Here is a 20,500-nt window from a genome sequence, read left to right on the forward strand (position 1 = left end):
ATATTAATATGTGTCCATATTAGGTGCTCAAGACCAAGGATTTTTTTATTCCTTGCTCACAACCAGCTATTGTTCAGCACCCAATTTAGAAGGATCCAACAGTGATAGGACTATCTGACTATATGCACCATATCTATTTTATCTAACCATCTAGTCTAGTGGCTTGAGACTGAGTTTATAGAGCTATTGTTCAGCACCCAATTTAGAAGGCTCCAACAGTGAAAGGACAATTGTTGGTTAAGGGCTTGTAAGTAAGCAATTCACTGTAAGGTCTACACCTGTTGTATTCGGCGCATGTGATATTTAAAATGTAAGTTGATATCTATTTGATCTAAGGATCTAGTCTAGTGGCTTGGGACTGAGTTTATAGAGCTATTGTGCAATCCTTTATAGATGTCACGGTCGTCGTACGTAGTGGACCAAGGCGCAGCGGGTTGAGTGCTCATAGTTACTTTTATTGAAAAAAACAAACAACAAAACGATCGAACGAACAGGATTGCAGGCCACACACACACACACACACACACACACACACACACACACACACACACACACACACACACACACACACACACACACACACACACACACACACACACACACACACACACACACACACACACACACACACACACACACACACACACACACACACACACACACACACACACACACACAACTTCCCACAAAGGGACAGGTGAAACAGGGCTACCTAAGTATGACTCTCAATCAGCAACAACGATGTACAGCTGTTCCTGATTGAGAGCCATACCAGGCCAACACAAAGAAATACACAACATAGAAAACCATAGAAATACAAAACAAGAACATTACCCAAAAACCCCAGAACACATAAATCAAACACCCCTCTTACATAAATACATATCCCATTAAACCCCGAACCACATAAAACAAACACCCCCTGCCACGTCCTGACCAAACTACAATAACCAATAACCCCTTATACTGGTAAGGACGTGACAATAGAAGCTCCAGTTCCCAATAAAACATCTGATTTTCTCCTCTGATTACACTAGAAAAACATGAAGAAACAGACGTGATGAAATTGAAGTCGCAAGTCTGTCACAATAACAAAGTGTAAGATACGTTGTGAGATAAAATGTACAGTACAAGTGAAATGTGAAAACAAAGAATCAATGGTCCAAAGATTCTTTAAAGCACTGATTATAGCTGGCAGTGGCCAGGAGAAATCCCTACAGGGAAGAGATCTAGAGGGAACCATACTCTGGGTGGGGCTGTGTGGTGGTGCATCTGTTCATGTGAATGTGTCTGAAATCACATGAGGCTACATAGCAGAGTGCATGTTCTGCACTATGTGTGCATTGTTAGGTGTGGGTGTGATGGAATGAAGCATCCTGAGGATGTGGTTACTAACAACAGTCAGTATTAGCATTAGCCACAATATCTACAATACCAATGTCATCTAGAGATTTAAACCTTCAACTGCTGCTGTTTGCTATGGAGCCGCTGGCTCACATTCTTGCCCTCCACCATAGAAATGTGTGTGATGGCTGTTTCCGAGCATCTTTTGCCCCTCCCCACCTGTTTCAGATGGTCCTTGATGTATAGGCGGAATTTCCTGGTGGCGAAGCAGTACACCACAGGGTCCAGGAGGCAGTTGAGCCCCATCAGCATCAAGGTGACCTGGTGGGTGTCGTTAAGCCTCTGCCTGGTCCGCTGGCCCCAGTCCATTCTGCCCCAGCCCTCCTTGATCTCCAGTACAGCCAGAGTCCAGGGGCCCTGGACCACGTGGTGGGGGAGGAAGCACACCACGAACACCCCCACCACGGCACACAGCATCTGCAGGGCCTGGCCCTTCACCCCCCGGGGCTGGGAAGAACTGGAGCCCCGAGTCTGGGTAGGGGACTGGGCAAGCAGGGCATGGGCAATGAGCAGGTTACAGACTACTACGAGGAAGAAGACCAAGACAAAGCACCCCACGATGATGAGGTGGGTGGTGGCCACGCTCCGCTTCTCGTCGTCAGTCTTGTCGTGGTAGCCCTCAAAGCAGCGCGACACGTTGCCCTCGTCCACCTGGATGCCCGTCTCCAAGAGGTACGGCACGGACATTGACAGAGTGAGCACCCAGATGACCGCCGTGATGGCCACCCCGCGGCGCCAACAGTCGGACGAGGCGGCAGCCAGCGGGCGCGTGATGGCCCAGTAACGGTTGACGCTGATGGCGGCGAGGAAGAGGATGGAGCAGTAGGTGTTGATGAAGAAGAACACACCGGTGATGCGGCACAGGAAGTCGCCGTAGAGCCAGTCACCGCGGTGGTGGTAGTAGCCAATCCAGAAGGGGAGGGCGCACACGAAGAGGAGGTCGGCCACAGTCAGGTTGGTCATGTAGATGCGGATCTCGCTCATGGCCTTGGCGTTGCGCAGGCGCTGCAGCACGAACAGCACGTAACTGTTGGCTATCAGACCAAGGACGAACAAAACACCGTAAAACACTGGGAAGAGGGTGTAGCGGAAGTCCGAGTCCAGGAAGGTTCTGTTGACGACTGTCGATAAGTTCACTGTCCTGGTCACTGCTAAGTCCTCTTGCATCCCCATGGTCGACTCCACTGTTGGTTCTGCTAAAGCAAGCAACTCCGTCTGTGAGAAAAAGATTTAGACTCATACCGTGTTTTCTAATACTATATAAATGACTCATATTTCAAGACTCACTAATATTCACTTCAGTACTTCTCTTACTGCAGTCAGGAGGGCTTTGAACATGTCTAGTAAAATCACTTTATTGGTCAATTGCATACAAGGTCCAACCAAAGTTTTGCTTCCGCTTTTAAAGACAAACATACATATACAGGTTTTAAGAGAGGTGCCACACTGGGCGCCGAGGAGCTGTTGTTGTGGGGTGTTAAGTTCCTTGCTCAAGGGCACAATGGCAGGTAATGGTATCTAAGATTTTATACAAGCAACCATGTAGTTTCCTGCTCACTTCCCGTTGCCTCTCTAACCGCTAGGCTACCTGCCACCCAGAATAGCTATAGGCCTATCTAGTCTGTGCAGTTGTGATTCACTGAATCACTTTCTGATATCACAGGAAGTGCATCACACACCAGCATATTTGAGAGTTTCACAAAATACTGTAAATCAAAAACAGTCAGCTATGACATACATTTGAAGTCAGAAGTTTACATACACTTAGGTTGGAGTCATTAAAACTAGTTTTCAACCACTCCACAAATTTCTTGTTATCAAACTATAGTTTTGGCAAGTCGGTTAGGACATCTACTTTGTGCATGACACAAGTAATTTTTCCAACAATTGTTTACAGACAGATTATTTCACTTATAACTCAATGCATCAATATTCCAGTGGGTCAGAAGTTTACATACATGAAGTTGACTGTGCCTTTAAACAGCTTGGAAAATTCCAGAAAATTATGTCATGGTTTTAGAAGCTTCTAATAGGCTAATTGACATAATTTGAGTCAATTGTAGGTGTACCTGTGGATGTATTTCAAGGCCTACCTTCAAACTCAGTGCCTCTTTGCTTGACATCATGGGAAAATCAAAAGAAATCAGCCAAGACCTCACACCTCCACAAGTCTGGTTCATCCTTGGGAGCAATTTCCAAATGCCTGAAGGTACCACGTTCATCTGTACAAACAATAGTACGCAATTATAAACACCATGGGACCACGCAGCCGTCTTGAAGAACATATCAAGACTGTTTCAAGGACAGCTTTTTTCCATCTACGTAACATTGCAAAAATCAGAAGCTTTCTGTCCACAAATGATGCAGAAAAATGTATCCATTCTTTTGTTACTTCTAGGTTGGACTACTGCAATGCTCTACTTTCCAGCTACCCGGATAAAGCACTAAATAAACTTCAGTTAGTGCTAAATACGGCTGCTAGAATCCTGACTAGAACCCAAAAATTTGATCATATTACTCCAGTACTAGCCTCCCTACACTGGCTTCCTGTTAAGGCAAGGGCTAACCTACAAAGCATTACATGGGCTTGCTCCTACCTATCTTTCCGATTTTGTCCTGCCGTCCATACCTACACGTACGCTACGGTCACAAGACGCAGGCCTCCTAATTGTCCCTAGAATTTCTAAGCAAACAGCTGGAGGCAGGGCTTTCTCCTATAGAGCTCCATTTTTATGGAATGGTCTGCCTACCCATGTGAGAGACGCAGACTCGGTCTCAACCTTTAAGTCTTTACTGAAGACTTATCTCTTCAGTAGGTCCTATGATTAAGTATAGTCTGGCCCAGCAGTGTGAAGGTGAACGGAAAGGCTCTGGAGCAACGAACCGCCCTTGCTGTCTCTGCCTGGCCGGTTCCCCTCTTTCCACTGGGATTCTCTGCCTCTAACCCAATTACAGGGGCTGAGTCACTGACTTACTGGTGTTCTTCCATGCCGTCCCTAGGAGGGGTGCGTCACTTGAGTCACTGACGTGGTCTTCCTGTCTGGGTTGGCGCCCCCCCTTGGGTTGTGCCGTGGCGGAGATCTTTGTGGGCTATACTCGGCCTTGTCTCACGATGGTAAGTTGGTGGTTGAAGATATCCCTCTAGTGGTGTGGGGGCTGTGCTTTGGCAAAGTGGGTGGGGTTATATCCTGCCTGTTTGGCCCTGTCCGGGGGTATCATCGGATGGGGCCACAGTATCTCCCGACCCCTCCTGTCTCAGCCTCCAGTATTTATGCTGCAGTAGTTTATGTGTTGGGGGGCTAGGGTCAGTCTGTTACATCTGGAGTATTTCTCTTGTCTTATCCGGTGTCCTGGGTGAATTTAAATATGCTCTCTCTCATTCTCTCTTTCTTTCTTTCTCTCTCTCGGAGGACCTGAGCCCTAGGACCATGCCTCAGGACTACCTGCCATGATGACTCCTTGCTGTCCCCAGTCCACCTGGCCGTGCTGCTGCTCCAGTTTCAACTGTTCTGCCTGCGGCTATGGAACCCTGACCTGTTCACCGGACGTGCTTGTTGCACCCTCGACAACTACTATGATTATTATTATTTGACCATGCTGGTCATTTATGAACATTTTAACATCTTGACCATGTTCTGTTATAATATCCACCCGGCACAGCCAGAAGAGGACTGGCCACCCCTCATAGCCTGGTTCCTCTCTAGGTTTCTTCCTAGGTTTTTGGCCTTTCTAGGGAGTTTTTCCCAGGGAGTTTTTCCTAGCCACCGTGCTTCTTTCACATGTATTGCTTGCTGTTTGGGGTTTTAGGCTGGGTTTCTGTACAGCACTTTGAGATATCAGCTGATGTACGAAGGGCTATATAAATAAATTTGATTTGATTTGTGTAGCGGAATGCTCGTGTTCTTAGCTCCAACAGGGCAGTAGTATCAAACAATTCACAACAATACTCAAATCTAAAAGTAAAAGAACGGAATTAGAAATATAAACATTAGGACAAGCAATGTCGGAGTGGCATTGACTAAATACAGTATAATAGAATACAGTATATACACAACCGTTCAAAGGTTTGGGGTCACTTAGAAATGTCCTTGTTTTTGAAAGAAAAGCTCATTTTTTGTCCATTAAAATAACATAAATTTGATCAGAAATACCGTGTAGACATTGTTAATGTTGTAAATGACTATTGTAGCTGGAAATGGCTGTTTTTTTATGGAATATCTACATAGGCGTACAGAGGCCCATTATCAGCAGCCATCACTCCTGTGTTCCAATGGCACATTGTGATAACTAATCCAAGTTGATCATTTTAAAAGGCTGATTGATCATTAGAAAACCCTTTTGGAATTATGTTAGCACAGTTGAAAACTGTTGTGCTCATTAAAACTGGCCTTCTTTAGACAAGTTGAGTATCTGGAGCATCAGCATTTGTGGGTTCGATTACAGGCTCAAAATGTCCAGAAACAAATAACTTTCTTCTGAAACTCGTCAGTCTATTCTTGTTCTGAGAAAAGAAGGCTATTCCATGCCAAGAAACTGAAGATCTCGTACAACGCTGTGTACTACTCCCTTCACAGAATAGCGCAAACTGTCTCTAACCAGAATAGAAAGAGGAGTGGGAGGCGCCGGTGGACAACTGTGCAAGAGGACAAGTACATTAGAATGTCAAGTTTGAGAAAGAGATGCCTCACAAGTCCTCAACTGGCAGCTTCCTTAAAAAACACCAGTCTCAACGTCAACAGTGAAGCGGCGATTCTGGGGTGCTGGCCTTCTAGGCAGAATTCCTCTGTCCAGTGTCTGTGTTCTTTTGCTCATCTTAATCTTTAATTTTTATTGGCCAGTCTGAGATATGGCTTTTTCTTTGCAACTCTGCCTAGCAGGTCAGTATCCTGGAGTTGCCTCTTCACGTTGAGACTGGTGTTTTGCGGGTATTATTTAATGAAGCTGCCTTTTGAGGACTTGAGGCGTCTGTTTCTCAAACTAGACACTCTAATGTACTTGTCCTCTTGCTCAGTTGTGCACCGGGGCCTCCCACTCCTCTTTCTATTCTGGTTAGAGACAGTTTGCGCTGTCCGAGGTACTTATTGTTGGGTTATGGTTAATCAATAGCCAAAATAACTTTTTACCACCTGAGGAACATTGCAAGGGTGTGGCCGTTTCTCTCTCAGGCTGATACAGAGACAAGCATGCTTGACTACTGTAATACTCTCTTGTCTGGTCTACCCAAGAAAGCCATTGGTCAACTGCAAAACATACAGAATGCTGCAGCACAGGCACTGAGCAAGACCAGATGGAGAGCACACATTACACCGGTTTTAAGGTCTCTGCACTGACTGCCAGTGAGTTTTAGAATTCATTTTAAGATTCTTCTGTTGGTTTTTAAATCAATACACAATTGTGCACCCCAATACATATCAGACATTCTTTTAAGTTATGTACCCAGTAGGTCCCTCAGGTCCTCTGGCAGTGGCCTTTTAACTATCTCAAGGCATATGACCAAGATGCATGGAGAGGCGGCCTTTAGTTATTATGCCCCCAGCCTCTGGAATAGCCTACCAGAGAACCTGAGGGGGGCCAAAACTACGGACATTTTTAAAAGAGATCTTAAAACACCTTTTTAGCTTTGATCTTCCTTGGGGTGCTTTTTAGTCATTCAGTTTTTTTTATTGTTATTCTTATGTTTTTTATCCTCTGTTTGTTATGTAGTAAATATTTCAGTTTTTATTTTCATTGTTTTATATTAGTTTTTTTCCTGTGAAGTACATTACGTTGCATTCCATGTCTGAAATGTATAAATAAAGCTTGATTTGATTTGATGATTGCAGGTTGATGATTGCTGGTCACACCTAGACTAATCTCTTCCTGCTCTGTCATCAGTATAGCAGATAACAACAAAAGGAGTGCCAATATATCAACAACAAATTAGGCTAGAAAGGTTTTATAGAGAACTCATTAATGCATTATATTATCCAAGAATAGAATCAATGGTTCAATAATTGAAATGACGATTATTCCCAGATCCCAGACTGTAGCTTTAAGCTTAAACCGCTCTATTGTAGCTACTGTAGGTCTACCCATCAATTCAAGATGGAACTTTGTGTCATTCACTGAATATACTACAAAATTCACCTGAGCTCCATAGACTGGTCTTTCCTGGCTGTCTGACCCTTCTAGGACCCCTGTCACCATCTGATCCTGCTAAGACATGATGATCATAGTGTTGTGTACTGACTCCACTGTGGTGCAGGCGGAGCGGGCAGTCAGACAGACCAATTATTTAGGAACGGTCCTCTTTCTGATTTGTATGCTGTTAGCCTACCTATTGTATTAAAAGCACATATTTCTCGCATTATTCACACAGTCAGAATTCACTGCTTCAACTTCAATAGCCTACCTCTCCTAGATGGGAGAGAGATTTCATGTGTGCCTAGTATGCGTGGTCTCAATGAAATACATGGGTAGAGAATCACGTGGCAGTTAACTTGAATATGTTTACACTGTAGTTTACTACAGTGTCTGTAAATAAATATTGATAATGAAAAGAAGTGGAGGGCGCTCAACTAACGTGAGTCGAAGTGCAATCAGAACATGTAATCATGATTGAAAAGGAAAATGCACAACGTGCACATACGTTAGGCTTCTATGGTGACCACATACGTTAGGCTTCTATGGTGACCACATACGTTAGGCTTCTATGGTGACCACATACGTTAGGCTTCTATGGTGACCACATACGTTAGGCTTCTATGGTGACCACATAGGTTAGGTTACTATGGTGTCCACATAGGTTAGGTTACTATGGTGACCACAAAGGTTAGGTTACAATGGTGAACACATATGTTAGTTCAGTAGCCAGTCAGTTCGGTAGCCATACCTGCGCGATCAAGTGTCAGTGTGGTCTCAATTAAATAGAGTAAGCTATAACCTAAGCATGGGCGGAGAAGCATGGGACAGTTATCTTTCCAAGGAAATGTACTTCCCAAATAGGCCTATGATTAGGCTATAGTTTACTACATTGCCTAGAAATAGGCCTAAATATTGATCAATCATATTTCTCTGTCTGAAAATCTTCCCACTCCTAAAAGGTAGGCTATAAAAATAGCTTATAGAAAGTGCACGTCTCTTCAACTCTGCTCTCTTCAAACTACATCTAGAATATTGGCTGGTATAGTCCAGTAATAGAATATAAGGGACATGTGAGAATCTCTGGTAATTTAACCTATTTCATGTTATTTTTGCACATTTGATATTGCCTATAGAGCGCAAAATTGCTGGGACCATGGCTGGCAAATGAGCTGCGCCACATACACCTAAAATAACATTGCGGGACTGCGGTTGGGTTTGGGACCAGTTCTTGCAGTGGCGGGTGGAACTCAAAGAAAGCCAGCAGGGGCATGAAGTTTCATCAGCCGGTGATTGTCAAGCAAATAACTGTCGGTCTCGCGGTAATTGACCTTAATTAACATAAACACATTTAGCATCTCCTGGCTTGCACACAGCCTACACGCCACTGATGCAGACCTTTGGAACATTATATTTAAAAAAGTATAATAAATCCATGTAATATATCCTACACCTTTACAATAAATCCATTATTTTTTTTAGACAGCTCTAAAGAAACATGATATGAAGAAAATGTAGTCTATTTCAGGAGAACAGAATAACATACTCTTAAGTTGTCCTTATGATACGTCCTGATTTGGCTATGCCAATTGGCTGTGGGCTACACTAGTTCATTAAGCAGACAAGATTTGCTTAGAATTCCGTGGCATTATTTTATATTCTTTTACAGTTTGAAGAATACAATAGAACAAAGCTGAATTAAATATATATGTTCTCCAAAAGATTTGAGGGAGTGAGCACATGCGGCTATTCTGTGTTAAACAGTTAACAAAGAAATAGGTACTCCTATATGCTTAATTTAGAGTTAATAATGTCACTTTGGTTGATCTACAAACGTTGGGCTATATGTTTTGATTTTTAACGTGAGGCTGCATGATGCGACTCTAATGATGATTTGAAAAAAGTTGCTTGAAAGGGCTCCACTTTGTTTTTCGCGCAGGCTGTACGCACTTCATCAGTCTCTCAATCACAATTTGACAAGCACTTGATAATGCCTCGAATTTCCCGGTGGCATCCCCTTTGTGTGGCCGTAATGCACCCTAAAAAAATCCATTACTTTTGCGACCAGTGGCCGTTGTGCCCTTGGCCAGGAGTGTTTTGCGTTGGGCTTTCTCCCTGAGTGCTGCGCACTCCAAAGCACCTCTCACTCACATGAAGAAGACAGTCTACAAGTGAAGACAGACACGGGGACGCAACTGCTCGCGTCCTTATCCAATTCCGAGGTGCATATTGAAGATATTGGAAAAACTGTCTACATTTACTTTTCGTCAGCCAACAAGATGAGTAGGCCTAACAAACAGCAAAAGCACTAGCCTATGTCATTCTACTATGCCCCATATTACAAAAGTTGACCTATTCTGTGCGAGAAATAAATATTCCAAACATAGTCCAGGACAGTTGTGGGATGCGATATATCTCAAATTAATACACTAACAACATAAACTGTTTTATGCAATGTGGCTGACAAAATAGTTTAGCTTAAAATGTTGATCAACTATTTGGCTATTTCTTCACATTATAAGCGCAGCAATGCGCACACTACAGTAGGATAGAAGCATGAATGTTCCATTAGCGGGAAAACACTATTTTCAAAAGTGGCCGCAAATGCGATTATGGATGTAATGCTTTAATTATAAAGGTGCATTTTTATGGTGAAAATGATCTTCCCCAAACTTGAAACTCATGCACTGCTTAAGTATGCCAGTTAGGCTCTACACGCCGTGTAAAGCAGATTAATGTGCTTAATTTTAAGAAGTTATTTGGCCACTTTAGTTGTGATACAAACCTTATCAAAACATATAGGCCTATGGGCTAGGTTACATGAGGTGTGCGACTATGATTTGAAAAAGTCACAAAAAAAAGGCATTGTTTCTTAAGCTGAGCATCATTCACAAGTGATAACATATAATTAGCTAATCTTGTCACCCATCAGACTATTTTTGATTTAATCTTGTCTTTACATATACTAAATAATATATGTGTGACATTTGTTTTGATTTAGAATGGACCATTATCATGCACCTATCTCAAAACAGGGCCAACAGGTAAAAACACATGTCATATATGCACTTAAATAGTGAATGGAGGACCCTTTTCCCGTGGTTCATTTTCATGCCAGCCAGGTAGGCTATACTCCTGTTGTAAAGATAAACAATGTGCTTAATATTAGTAAAGTTGAGAAATAAATATAGTAGGCGGTCACGTGTGCTCCCTCTCCGGCCTCTAGGTCACCAGGCTGCTCGTTATGGCGCACACAGGTCACCATTGTAACGTGCATTTGCGCATAATGACACTCACCTGGACTCCATCACCTCCTTGATTACCTGCCCTTTAAATGTCACTCCCTTTGGTTTCTTCCCCAGACGTCATTGTTTCTGTTTCTCTGTCATGTTGGTGCGCTGTTCGTGTTTCTTAAATGTATTCACTCCCTGAACTTGCTTCCCGACTATCAGCGTACAACGTTACATAGGCCTAGCCTATAGAAAGCTGATGGGATCCTCTTGTTTGAAGAGGCCTTCACTCTGTTTTCTTGTCCAATTACATAGCCTATAGAAATGTTGCGCAACATGAGCTCTTGGGCTCTCATGAAGTGTTTGATTAGATTTTCGATTGCATTTGCATTGATGTCAGAGTGATTAGAGGGACAATAGAGTGCTGAGTAGCAGGCAGTTAGCAAGTTTGGTATGCTACTCATGACCATCAGCAGCATCAGAGCTTGGAGAAGCCTAATTACTGTGACTAAAGGGTCACATGGAATTTGGCTGCCTTCATGACTCGTGACTGCTGGTGTGACGGTAATATGGTCACCTCAACAGCCCTAAGCGGGATGAAGAAATCGTCCCAGACAGGACTTCTAATATGCACCGTGACAGTGAAGCCGAGGAACAGTAGAGCTGTTTATTACTGTGTCAGTGTGAAAAGTAGATAGCTAGCTACAGAAACTGACAGATCAATAACGTTACATTGACATACTGACTAATACAACTCACATTGCACTGAAAAAACATCAGAATATCAATCTTCAATCATTTGGCTGATGGTTTCATCGTTTAATTCAGGTCTAGTTTGATTGAGGCAAAAATAATAGATAATGTAAGCCAACTTTCGGCAAGCTCTCTCTCTAACGGTACGTCAACTGGCAAAAGCTTGCCTTTACTTCTGAAACAGGACAAAACAAAGTCTACAGCACATTTCCATACAAGCAACTGCTGTTAGATAGTAATAATAGCAACCTCATATCGCTATCTGACAGATTGCTAGAGCTGACCTGGCTGTGGTACCTAATCACTAGCATAGCTTATTCCTTCACCTCAGTTGAGAGGGGATAAAACATTACCTAACGTTACATGTCTGTTGCAATACTAGCTCAGCACTGAGAATAAACACTAGATTTTTTTCCTGTTAAGTTAAACAGCAGTTACCTTGCCAGCTACAGTGGGAAGAAAAAGTATGTGAACCCTTTACAATTACCTGGATTTCTGCATAAATTGTATCTGATCTTCATCTAAGTCACAACAATAGACAAACACAGTCTGCTTAAACTAATAACACACAAACAATTATAATTGTTCATGTGTTTATTGAACACACTGTGTAAGCATTCACAGTGCAGTTTGGAAAAAGTATGCAAACCCTTGGAATTAATAACAGATTGACCCTCCTTTTGCAGCAATAACCTCAACGAAATGTTTTCCGTAGTTGCGGATCAGACCTGCACAACGGTCAGGAGGCATGTTGGACCATTCCTCTATACAAAACTGTTTCAGTTCCACAATATTCTTGGGATGTCTGGTGTGAACCGCTCTCTTGAGGTCATGCCATAGCATCTCAATCGGGTTGAGGTCAGAACTGACAGGGCCACTCCAGAAGGCGTGTTTTCTTCAGTTCAAGCCATTCTGTTGTTGATTTACAGTGCCTTGTAAAAGTATTCATCCCCCTTGGCGTTTTTCCTATTTTATTGCATTACAATCTGTAATTTAATTTGATTTTGGGGGGGGGGATTTCATGTAATGGACATACACAAAATAGTCCAAATTGGTGAAGTGAAATGAAAAAAATAACTTTATTCAAAAAAGTAAAAAAAAAATAAAAAAACGGAAAGGTGGCGCATGCATATGTATTCACCCCCTTTGCTATGAAGCCCCTAAATAAGATCTGGTGCAACCAATTACCTTGAGAAGTCACACAATTCGTTAAATAAATTCTACCTGTGTGCAATCTAAGTGTTACATGATCTCAGTATATATACACCTGTTCTGAAAGGCCCCAGAGTCTGCAACACCACTAAGCAAGGGGCACCACCAAGCAAACGGAAATATGAAGACCAAGGAGCTCTCCAAACAGGTCAGGGACAACGTTGTGGAGAAGTACAGATCAGGGTTGGGTTAAAAAAATATATCTGAAACTTTGAACATCCCACGGAGCACCATTAAATCCGTTATTAAAAAATGGAAAGAATATGGCACCACAACAAACCTGCCAAGAGAGGGCCACCTACCAAAACTCATGGACCAGGCAAGGAGAGCATTAATCAGAGAGGCAACAAAGAGACCAAAGATAACCCTGAACGAGCTGCAAAGCTCCACAGCAGACATTGGAGTATCTGTCCATAGGACCACTTTAAGCCGTACACTCCACAGAGCTGGGCTTTACGGAAGAGTGGCCAGAAAAAAGCCTTTGCTTAACTTGTTATGGATAGGGGGCAGTATTTTCACGGCCGGATAAAAAACGTACCCAATTTAATCTGGTTATTACTCCTGCCCAGAAACTAGAATATGCATATAATTAGTAGCTTTGGATAGAAAACACTCCAAAGTTTCTAAAACTGTTTGAATGGTGTCTGTGAGTATAACAGAACTCAAATGGCAGGCCAAAACCTGAGAAGATTCTGTACAGGAAGTACCCTGTCTGACCATTTCTTGGCCTTCTTTGTCATCTCTATCCAAAACAAAGCATCTCTGCTGTAACATGACATTTTCTAAGGCTCCCATAGGCTCTCAGAAGGCGCCAGAACGTTGAATGATGACTTTGCAGCCCATGGCTGAAAAACAGTAGCGCATTTGGTAAGTGGTCGATCTGAGAACAATGAGACGGGTGTGCGCATGCACGTGAAGAGTCCATTTTAGATTTTGAGTCTTTGAACGGAAAGGACGTCTCCCGGTCGGAATACTATCGCTTTTTTACGAGAAAAATCGCATAAAAATTTATTTTAAACAGCGTTTGACATGCTTCGAAGTACGGTAATGGAATATTTTGAAATGTTTTGTCACGATACGCGTCCGCGCGTCACCCTTCGTTACCCTTCGGATAGTGTCTTGAACGCATGAACAAAACGCCGCTATTTGGATATAACTATGGATTATTTGGAACCAAACCAACATTTGTTATTGAAGTAGAAGTCCTGGGAGTGCATTCTGACGAAGAACAGCAAAGGTAATCCAATTTTTCTTATAGTAAATCTGAGTTTGGTGAGTACGAAACTTGGTGGGTGTCAAAATAGCTAGCCTGTGATGGAGAGCTATCTACTCAGAATATTGCAAAATGTGCTTTCACCGAAAAGCTATTTTAAAATCGGACACCGCGATTGCATAAAGGAGTTCTGTATCTATAATTCTTCAAATAATTGTTATGTTTTTTGTGAACGTTTATCGTGAGTAATTTAGTAAATTCACCGGAAGTGTTCGGTGGGAATGCTAGTTCTGAACGTCACATGCTAATGTAAAAAGCTGGTTTTTGATATAAATATGAACTTGATTGAACAAAACATGCATGTATTGTATAACATAATGTCCTAGGAGTGTCATCTGATGAAGATCATCAAAGGTTAGTGCTGCATTTAGCTGTGGTTTTGTTTTTTGTGACATTTTATGCTAGCTTGAAAAATGGGTGTCTGATTATTTCAGGCTGGGTACTCTCCTGACATAATCTAATGTTTTGCTTTCGTTGTAAAGCCTTTTTGAAATCAGACAGTGTGGTTAGATAAAGGAGAGTCTTGTCTTTAAAATGCTGTAAAATAGTCATATGTTTGAAAAATGGAAGTTTTCGGATTTTCGAGGAGTTTGTATTTCGCGCCACGCCCAATCATTGGATATTGGAGCGGTGTTCCGCTAGCGGAACGTCTAGATGTAAGAGGTTAACCTCTCTAGGCTAGGCTAACCTCTCACCTACGTAACAGCCACGGCTATCCTGTGGCGCGATTTTCAAAACCTTAAAAATCCTATTACTTCAATTTCTCAAACATATGACTATTTTACAGCCATTTAAAGATAAGACTCTCGTTAATCTAACCACACTGTCCGATTTCAAAAAGGCTTTACAACGAAAGCAAAACATTAGATTATGTCAGCAGAGTACCAAGCCAGAAATAATCAGACACCCATTTTTCAAGCCAGCATATAATGTCACCAAAACCCAGAAGACAGCTAAATGCAGCACTCACCTTTGATGATCTTCATCAGATGACAACCCTAGGACATTATGTTATACAATACATGCATGTTTTGTTCAATCAAGTTCATATTTATATCAAAAACCAGCTTTTTACATTAGCATGTGACGTTCAGAACTAGCATACTTCCGGGGAATTCGCTAACATTTTACTAAATTACTCACGATAAACGTTCACAAAAAGCATAACAATTATTTTAAGAATTATAGATACAGACCTCCTCTATGCACTCGATATGTCCGATTTTAAAATAGCTTTTTGGTGAAAGCACATTTTGCAATATTCTAAGTACATAGCCCAGGCATCACGGGCTCGCTATTTAGACACCCGGCAAGTTTAGCACTCACCATAATCATATTTACTATTATAAAAATGTCATTACCTTTTGTTGTCTTCGTCAGAATACACACCCAGGACAGCTACTTCAATAACAAATGTTGGTTTGGTCCAAAATAATCCATCGTTATATCCGAATAGCGGCGTTTTGTTCGTGCGTTCCAGACACTATCCGAAATAGTAAAGAAGTGTCACGCGCTTGGCGCAATTCGTGACAATAAAATTCTAAGTATTCCATTACCGTACTTCGAAGCATGTCAACCGCTGTTTAAAATCAATTTTTACGACATTTTTCTCGTAGAAAAGCGATAATATTCCGACAGGGAATCTCCTTTTCGGCAAACAGAGGAAAAAATCCCAAAGGCGGGGGCGGTCGGGGTCACGCGCATAAGCTAGTGTCTCTTGATCGGCCACTTGAGAAAGGCGATAATGTGTTTCAGCCTGGGGCTGGAATGACGACATTCTGTTTTTTCCCGGGCTCTGAGCGCCTATGGACGACGTGGGAAGTGTCACGTTAGAGCAGAGATCCTTAGTAAATGATAGAGATGGAAAAGAAGTTCAACAAATGGTCAGACAGGCCACTTCCTGTAAAGGAATCTCTCAGGTTTTGACCTGCCATTTGAGTTCTGTTATACTCACAGACACCATTCAAACAGTTTTAGAAAATTTAGGGTGTTTTCTATCCATATGTAATAAGTATATGCATATTCTAGTTACTGAGTAGGAGTGGTAACCAGATTAAATCGGGTATGTTTTTTATCCAGCCGTGTCAATGCTGCCCCCTAGCCCTAACAGGTTAAAGAAAAGAACAAGCAAACACGTTTGGTGTTCGCCAAAAGGCATGTGGGAGACTCCCCAAACATATGGAAGAAGGTACTCTGGTCAGATCAGACAAAAACATAGCTTTTTGGCCATCAAGGAAAACGCTATGTCTGGTGCAAACCCAACACCTCTCATCACCCCGAGAACACCATCCCCACAGTGAAGCATGGTGGTGGCAGCATATGTTTTCATTGGCAGGGACTGGGAAACTGGTCAGAATTGAAGGAATGATGGATGGCGCTGAATACAGGGAAATTCTTGAGGGAAACTTGTTTCAGTGTTCCAGAGATTTGAGACTGGGACGGAGGTTCACCTTCCAACAGGACAAAGGCCCTATGCATACTGCTAAAGCAACACTCGAGTGGTTTAAGGGCAAACATTTAAATGTCTTGGAATGGCCTAGTCAAAGCCCAGACCTCAATCCAATTGAGAATCTGTGGTATGACTTAAATATTGCTGTACACCAGTGGAACCTATCCAACTTGAAGGAGCTGGGGCAGTTTTGCCTTGAAGAATGGGCAAAAATCCCAGTAGCTAGACATGCCAAGCTTATAAAGACATACCCCAGGAGACTTGCAGCTGTAGTTGCTGCAAAAGGTGGCTCTACAAAGTATTGACCTTGGGAGGGGTGAATAGTTATGCTCGCTCAAGTTTTCTGTTTTTTTTTTATGTTATTTCTTGTTTGTTTCACAATGAAACATATTTTGCATTTTCAAAGTGGTAGGCATGTTGTGTAAATCAAATGATACAAACCCCCCCAAAAAACAATTTTAATTCCAGGTTGTAAGGCAACAAAATAGGAAAAATGCCAAAGGGGGTGAATACTTTCGCAAGCCACTGTACTTCTGTCTTTTGGATGGTTGTCCTTTTGCATCACCTAACTTCTGTTGAGCTTCAATTGGCGGACATATAGCCTTATATTCTCCAGCAAAATGTCTTGATAAACTTAAGAATAAATGTTTCTGTGGACGATAGCAAGCTGTCCAGGACTTGAGGCAGCAAAGCAGCCCCAAACCATGATGCTCCCTACACCATAATTTACAGTTGGGAGGTTTTGATGTTGGTGTACTGTGCCTTTTTTTCTTTAGTTGAATCTGTCCACATAATATTTTGTCGGTAGCGCTGTAGAACATCCAGGAGCTCTTTTGCGAACTTCAGACGTGCAGCAATATGTTTTCGGACAGCAGTGGCTTCTTCCAAGATGTCTTCTCATGAACACCATTCTTGTTGAGTGTTTTACGTATTGTAGATTCATCAACAGAGATTTTAGCATCTTCCAGAGATTTCTGTAAGTCTTTAGCTGACACTCTATGATTCTTCTAAACCTCATTGAGCATTCTGCGCTGTGCTCTTGCAGTCATCTTTGCAGGATAGCCACTCCTAGGGAGAGTATCAACAATGCTGAAATTTCTCAATTTATAGACAATTTGTGTTATCTTGGACTGACTTTTAGAGATACTTTTGTAACCCTTTCCAGCTTTATGCAAGGCAACAATTCTTAACCTTAGGTCTTCTGACATCTATTTAGTTCGAGGCATGGTTCACATCAGGCAATGCTTCTTGTAAATAGCAAACTCAAATTTTGTGAGTGTTTTTTTATGGGGCATGGCAGCTCTAACCAAAATCTCCAATCTCGTCTCATTGATTCGACTCCAGGTTAGATGACTCCTGACTCCAATTAGCTTTTGGGGAAGTCATTAGCCTAGGGGTCCACATACTTTTTCCAACCTACACTGTGAATGTTTAAATTATGTATTCAATATAGACAAGAAAGATTAACTAATAACACACAAATTATTGTAAGCACACTGTGTTTGTCTATTGTTGTGACTTAGATGAAGATAAGATCAAATTTTATGTCAAATTTATGCAGAAATCCAGGTAATTCCAAAGGGTTCACATACTTTTTCTTGCCACTGTACATTAGTCAACTAAAGAGTAGCCAGTTTCTGTTCATTTTACAACTTGGTGAAAGAGCGCAACGCGTAAACACGGAACTATGCTCAACTCTCTCGTCCTGGATACTTAGCTGACTCATTCAAACTATCTGCACACTTCCAGTCAGATGCAAATGTACTTTAATAGAAGCTAAGCTTTCGGTCAGATTACCTTCATTAAAGACCCACTCCAGCTTCCAAAGAACCTCTTTTATCACCTGATTTCCTCTGACATAGCACAAGTGGGGTGGGGGCCTTTCCGCGCTTTTGTCCTGAATTGGTCCTCTATTGTTCCCACAAGGAATGCGGAGGGCCAATTACGTCAGAGTGCACCATCAGACCAACTGCTTGAATTGGCAAACACTTGCATTTCACGATTGTGTCTAAAAGACACTATTTTCCTCAAAACATATTTTTTACCCTTCAGTGTGTGTACTTTACTGTAGTTATACTTGGAATCTCGTTTTTCAATAGGAAAAGTAAAACAATATGTTCCTGTTTTTCCAGTTTAGCATTTTGCATCCAGCACCTTCACTAATCATTTGTTTGAGGTGTATGGAAGATTCTGCCAATTATGCCTATCTGGGGTGGCAGGTAACCTAGTAGTTAAGGCGTTGGGCCAGTAACAGAAAGATTTCTGGATTGAATCCCTGAGCTTACAAGAAAAACGTGTTGTTCTGCCCCTGAATAAGGCAGTCAACCCACTGTTCCCGGGTAGGCCATCATTGTAAATAAGAATTTGTTCTTAATTATTATTATTAGCAACAAAGAGGTTACCCCACCACTTATTTTGGTAAACAGCTGAGGGATGTTGCTGTAAAAATGAAACCACTCTCAAATTCATTAACGGAGCTATGGATGCAAGGACTTACCATCCATGAGATCAAAATGATATTTTAACCATTTGTAAAATGTTAGAAATACAGTAGTGTTTTATTCCATTGTATACAAACAACGGAATAAAACATGTTTAGGCAATATTTTGGGTTCTGATGGGGTAGGAAAGTTGAACTAAGCTCATGAGTTATTTATAAATTCTTCAAGAATGAATGTAATTCATGTAAAAGTCCATACCAATCCAAGATTTCCCTTTTAAGAACGGCTTGTTCAATGTTTTCTAATAATGTATGATATCATTTAGGTTTCTTGGCGTCAACTCTGGCTCTAGTAGAGACTCATTATTAGTGCAGTTAAAGACGTTAGACGTGTACATTTGTTTAACATTTTTAAACACGAAATACTTGTAAAATAACGGAAATGTTCACAGGTAGGCTAATAAAGAAAAGCTAAATATATTTGAAATCTCAATCAGAATGTTAACGCGAATCCTAGTCTGTGTAAAGCATATACTCTATTTAGCTACTTTTCCTCTAAAAAGTTAATACATACATTTTCTAAGAAAACAGCAAGAAATGTGCTCTTACCTGAGCGCCTGGCTCCTTCCTCGATGCGTTCTGTATTTCTGTGTGTGTGTTCTAGAGATTAACGCTATTAGGTTACCTTGAAACCAGCATATGTTAGGCTACATCGTAAACATCTCTTTAGCCTAATACATGTGCGCAAATGTACATACTATGTAATCCACAATGAAGAACGGAGGCGCGCGTCTGACAACTCCGGCTGTGTGTACTAGACAGACGCAATGACGTACAGGATATCTGCCCTACCCATTTAAAGAGGTGTGAGCTTGTGTCAACTTTTGCACCACTGGTGGTACTTGGGAAGCCCATGAGCATAGACCTACTGTCAGTGAAGTAAAGTAACAAAGTATAAATATTTGAAGCAGTACTTACATAGTTTTTGGGGTATCTGTACTTTACTATTTATATTTTTGACAACTTTTACTTCACTACATTCCTAAAGAAAGTACTGTATTCACTTTTTACTTCCAATACATTTTCTCTGACACCCAAAAGTACACATTATTTTCAATGCTCAGATTGGACAGAAATATGGTCCAATTTACGCACCTCTTAATAAAACGTGTTTCATCCCTAATGCCTCTGATCTGGTGGACTTAGTGTGACTGGGTCAACTCAACGTGACAGTTGACAGCTGCACCATCCCATCCAACTCAACAGTCAGGAACCTCAGTGTTACATTTGACCCCACTCTGTCATTTGAAACCAACACCCTCTCTCACTGACCCCACTGCTGAAACCTTCATTCACGTCTTGGTTTCATCACACCTGGACTACTTCAACGGCCTTCTCTATGGACTCCCTGCCTAAACACTGGACAGACTGGACAACATATTAAATATTCTGCTGTACAAGTCCTCACACACACCAGACCTTGGGACCACATCACCCCCACCCTCATCAAACTCCACTGGATCCCAGTTCAATACAGGATCATATTCAAATAGCTCATGCTCACCTACAAAGCAATCAATGGAGTGGCGCCCACATACCTTACTGACCTCCTGCACTCC

At 41.8% G+C, this 20,500-nt stretch overlaps 1 protein-coding gene across 1 annotated transcript; it reads right to left on the reverse strand.

Annotated features, from left to right (window-relative positions):
• Positions 1-434: 434 nt before the first annotated feature.
• Positions 435-19,685, reverse strand: LOC106562016 (platelet-activating factor receptor). Its single transcript, XM_014126561.3, has 3 exons — positions 19,491-19,685; positions 3,498-3,626; positions 435-2,619 (listed from the first exon to the last, which is right to left on the reverse strand). The coding sequence occupies exons 2-3, from the start codon at positions 3,624-3,626 to the stop codon at positions 1,453-1,455; spliced, it is 1,296 nt and encodes a 431-aa protein (XP_013982036.2). The 5' UTR covers positions 19,491-19,685; the 3' UTR covers positions 435-1,452.
• Between the last annotated feature and the right edge of the window lie 815 nt (positions 19,686-20,500).

Source organism: Salmo salar, chromosome 01, assembly GCF_965601325.2.
Source record: "Salmo salar chromosome 01, fSalSal1, whole genome shotgun sequence".
NCBI lineage: Eukaryota > Metazoa > Chordata > Actinopteri > Salmoniformes > Salmonidae > Salmo > Salmo salar.

Coding starts and splice junctions, on each gene's coding strand:
- LOC106562016 (XM_014126561.3), bottom strand. CDS start 3,626: ATGAACGTGGTACCTTCAGGCATTTGGAAATTGCTCCCAAGGATGAAC. Junction 2,620..3,497: donor AAGAGGCACTGAGTTTGAAG/GTAGGCCTTGAA, acceptor TTTTTCTCACAG/ACGGAGTTGCTTGCTTTAGC.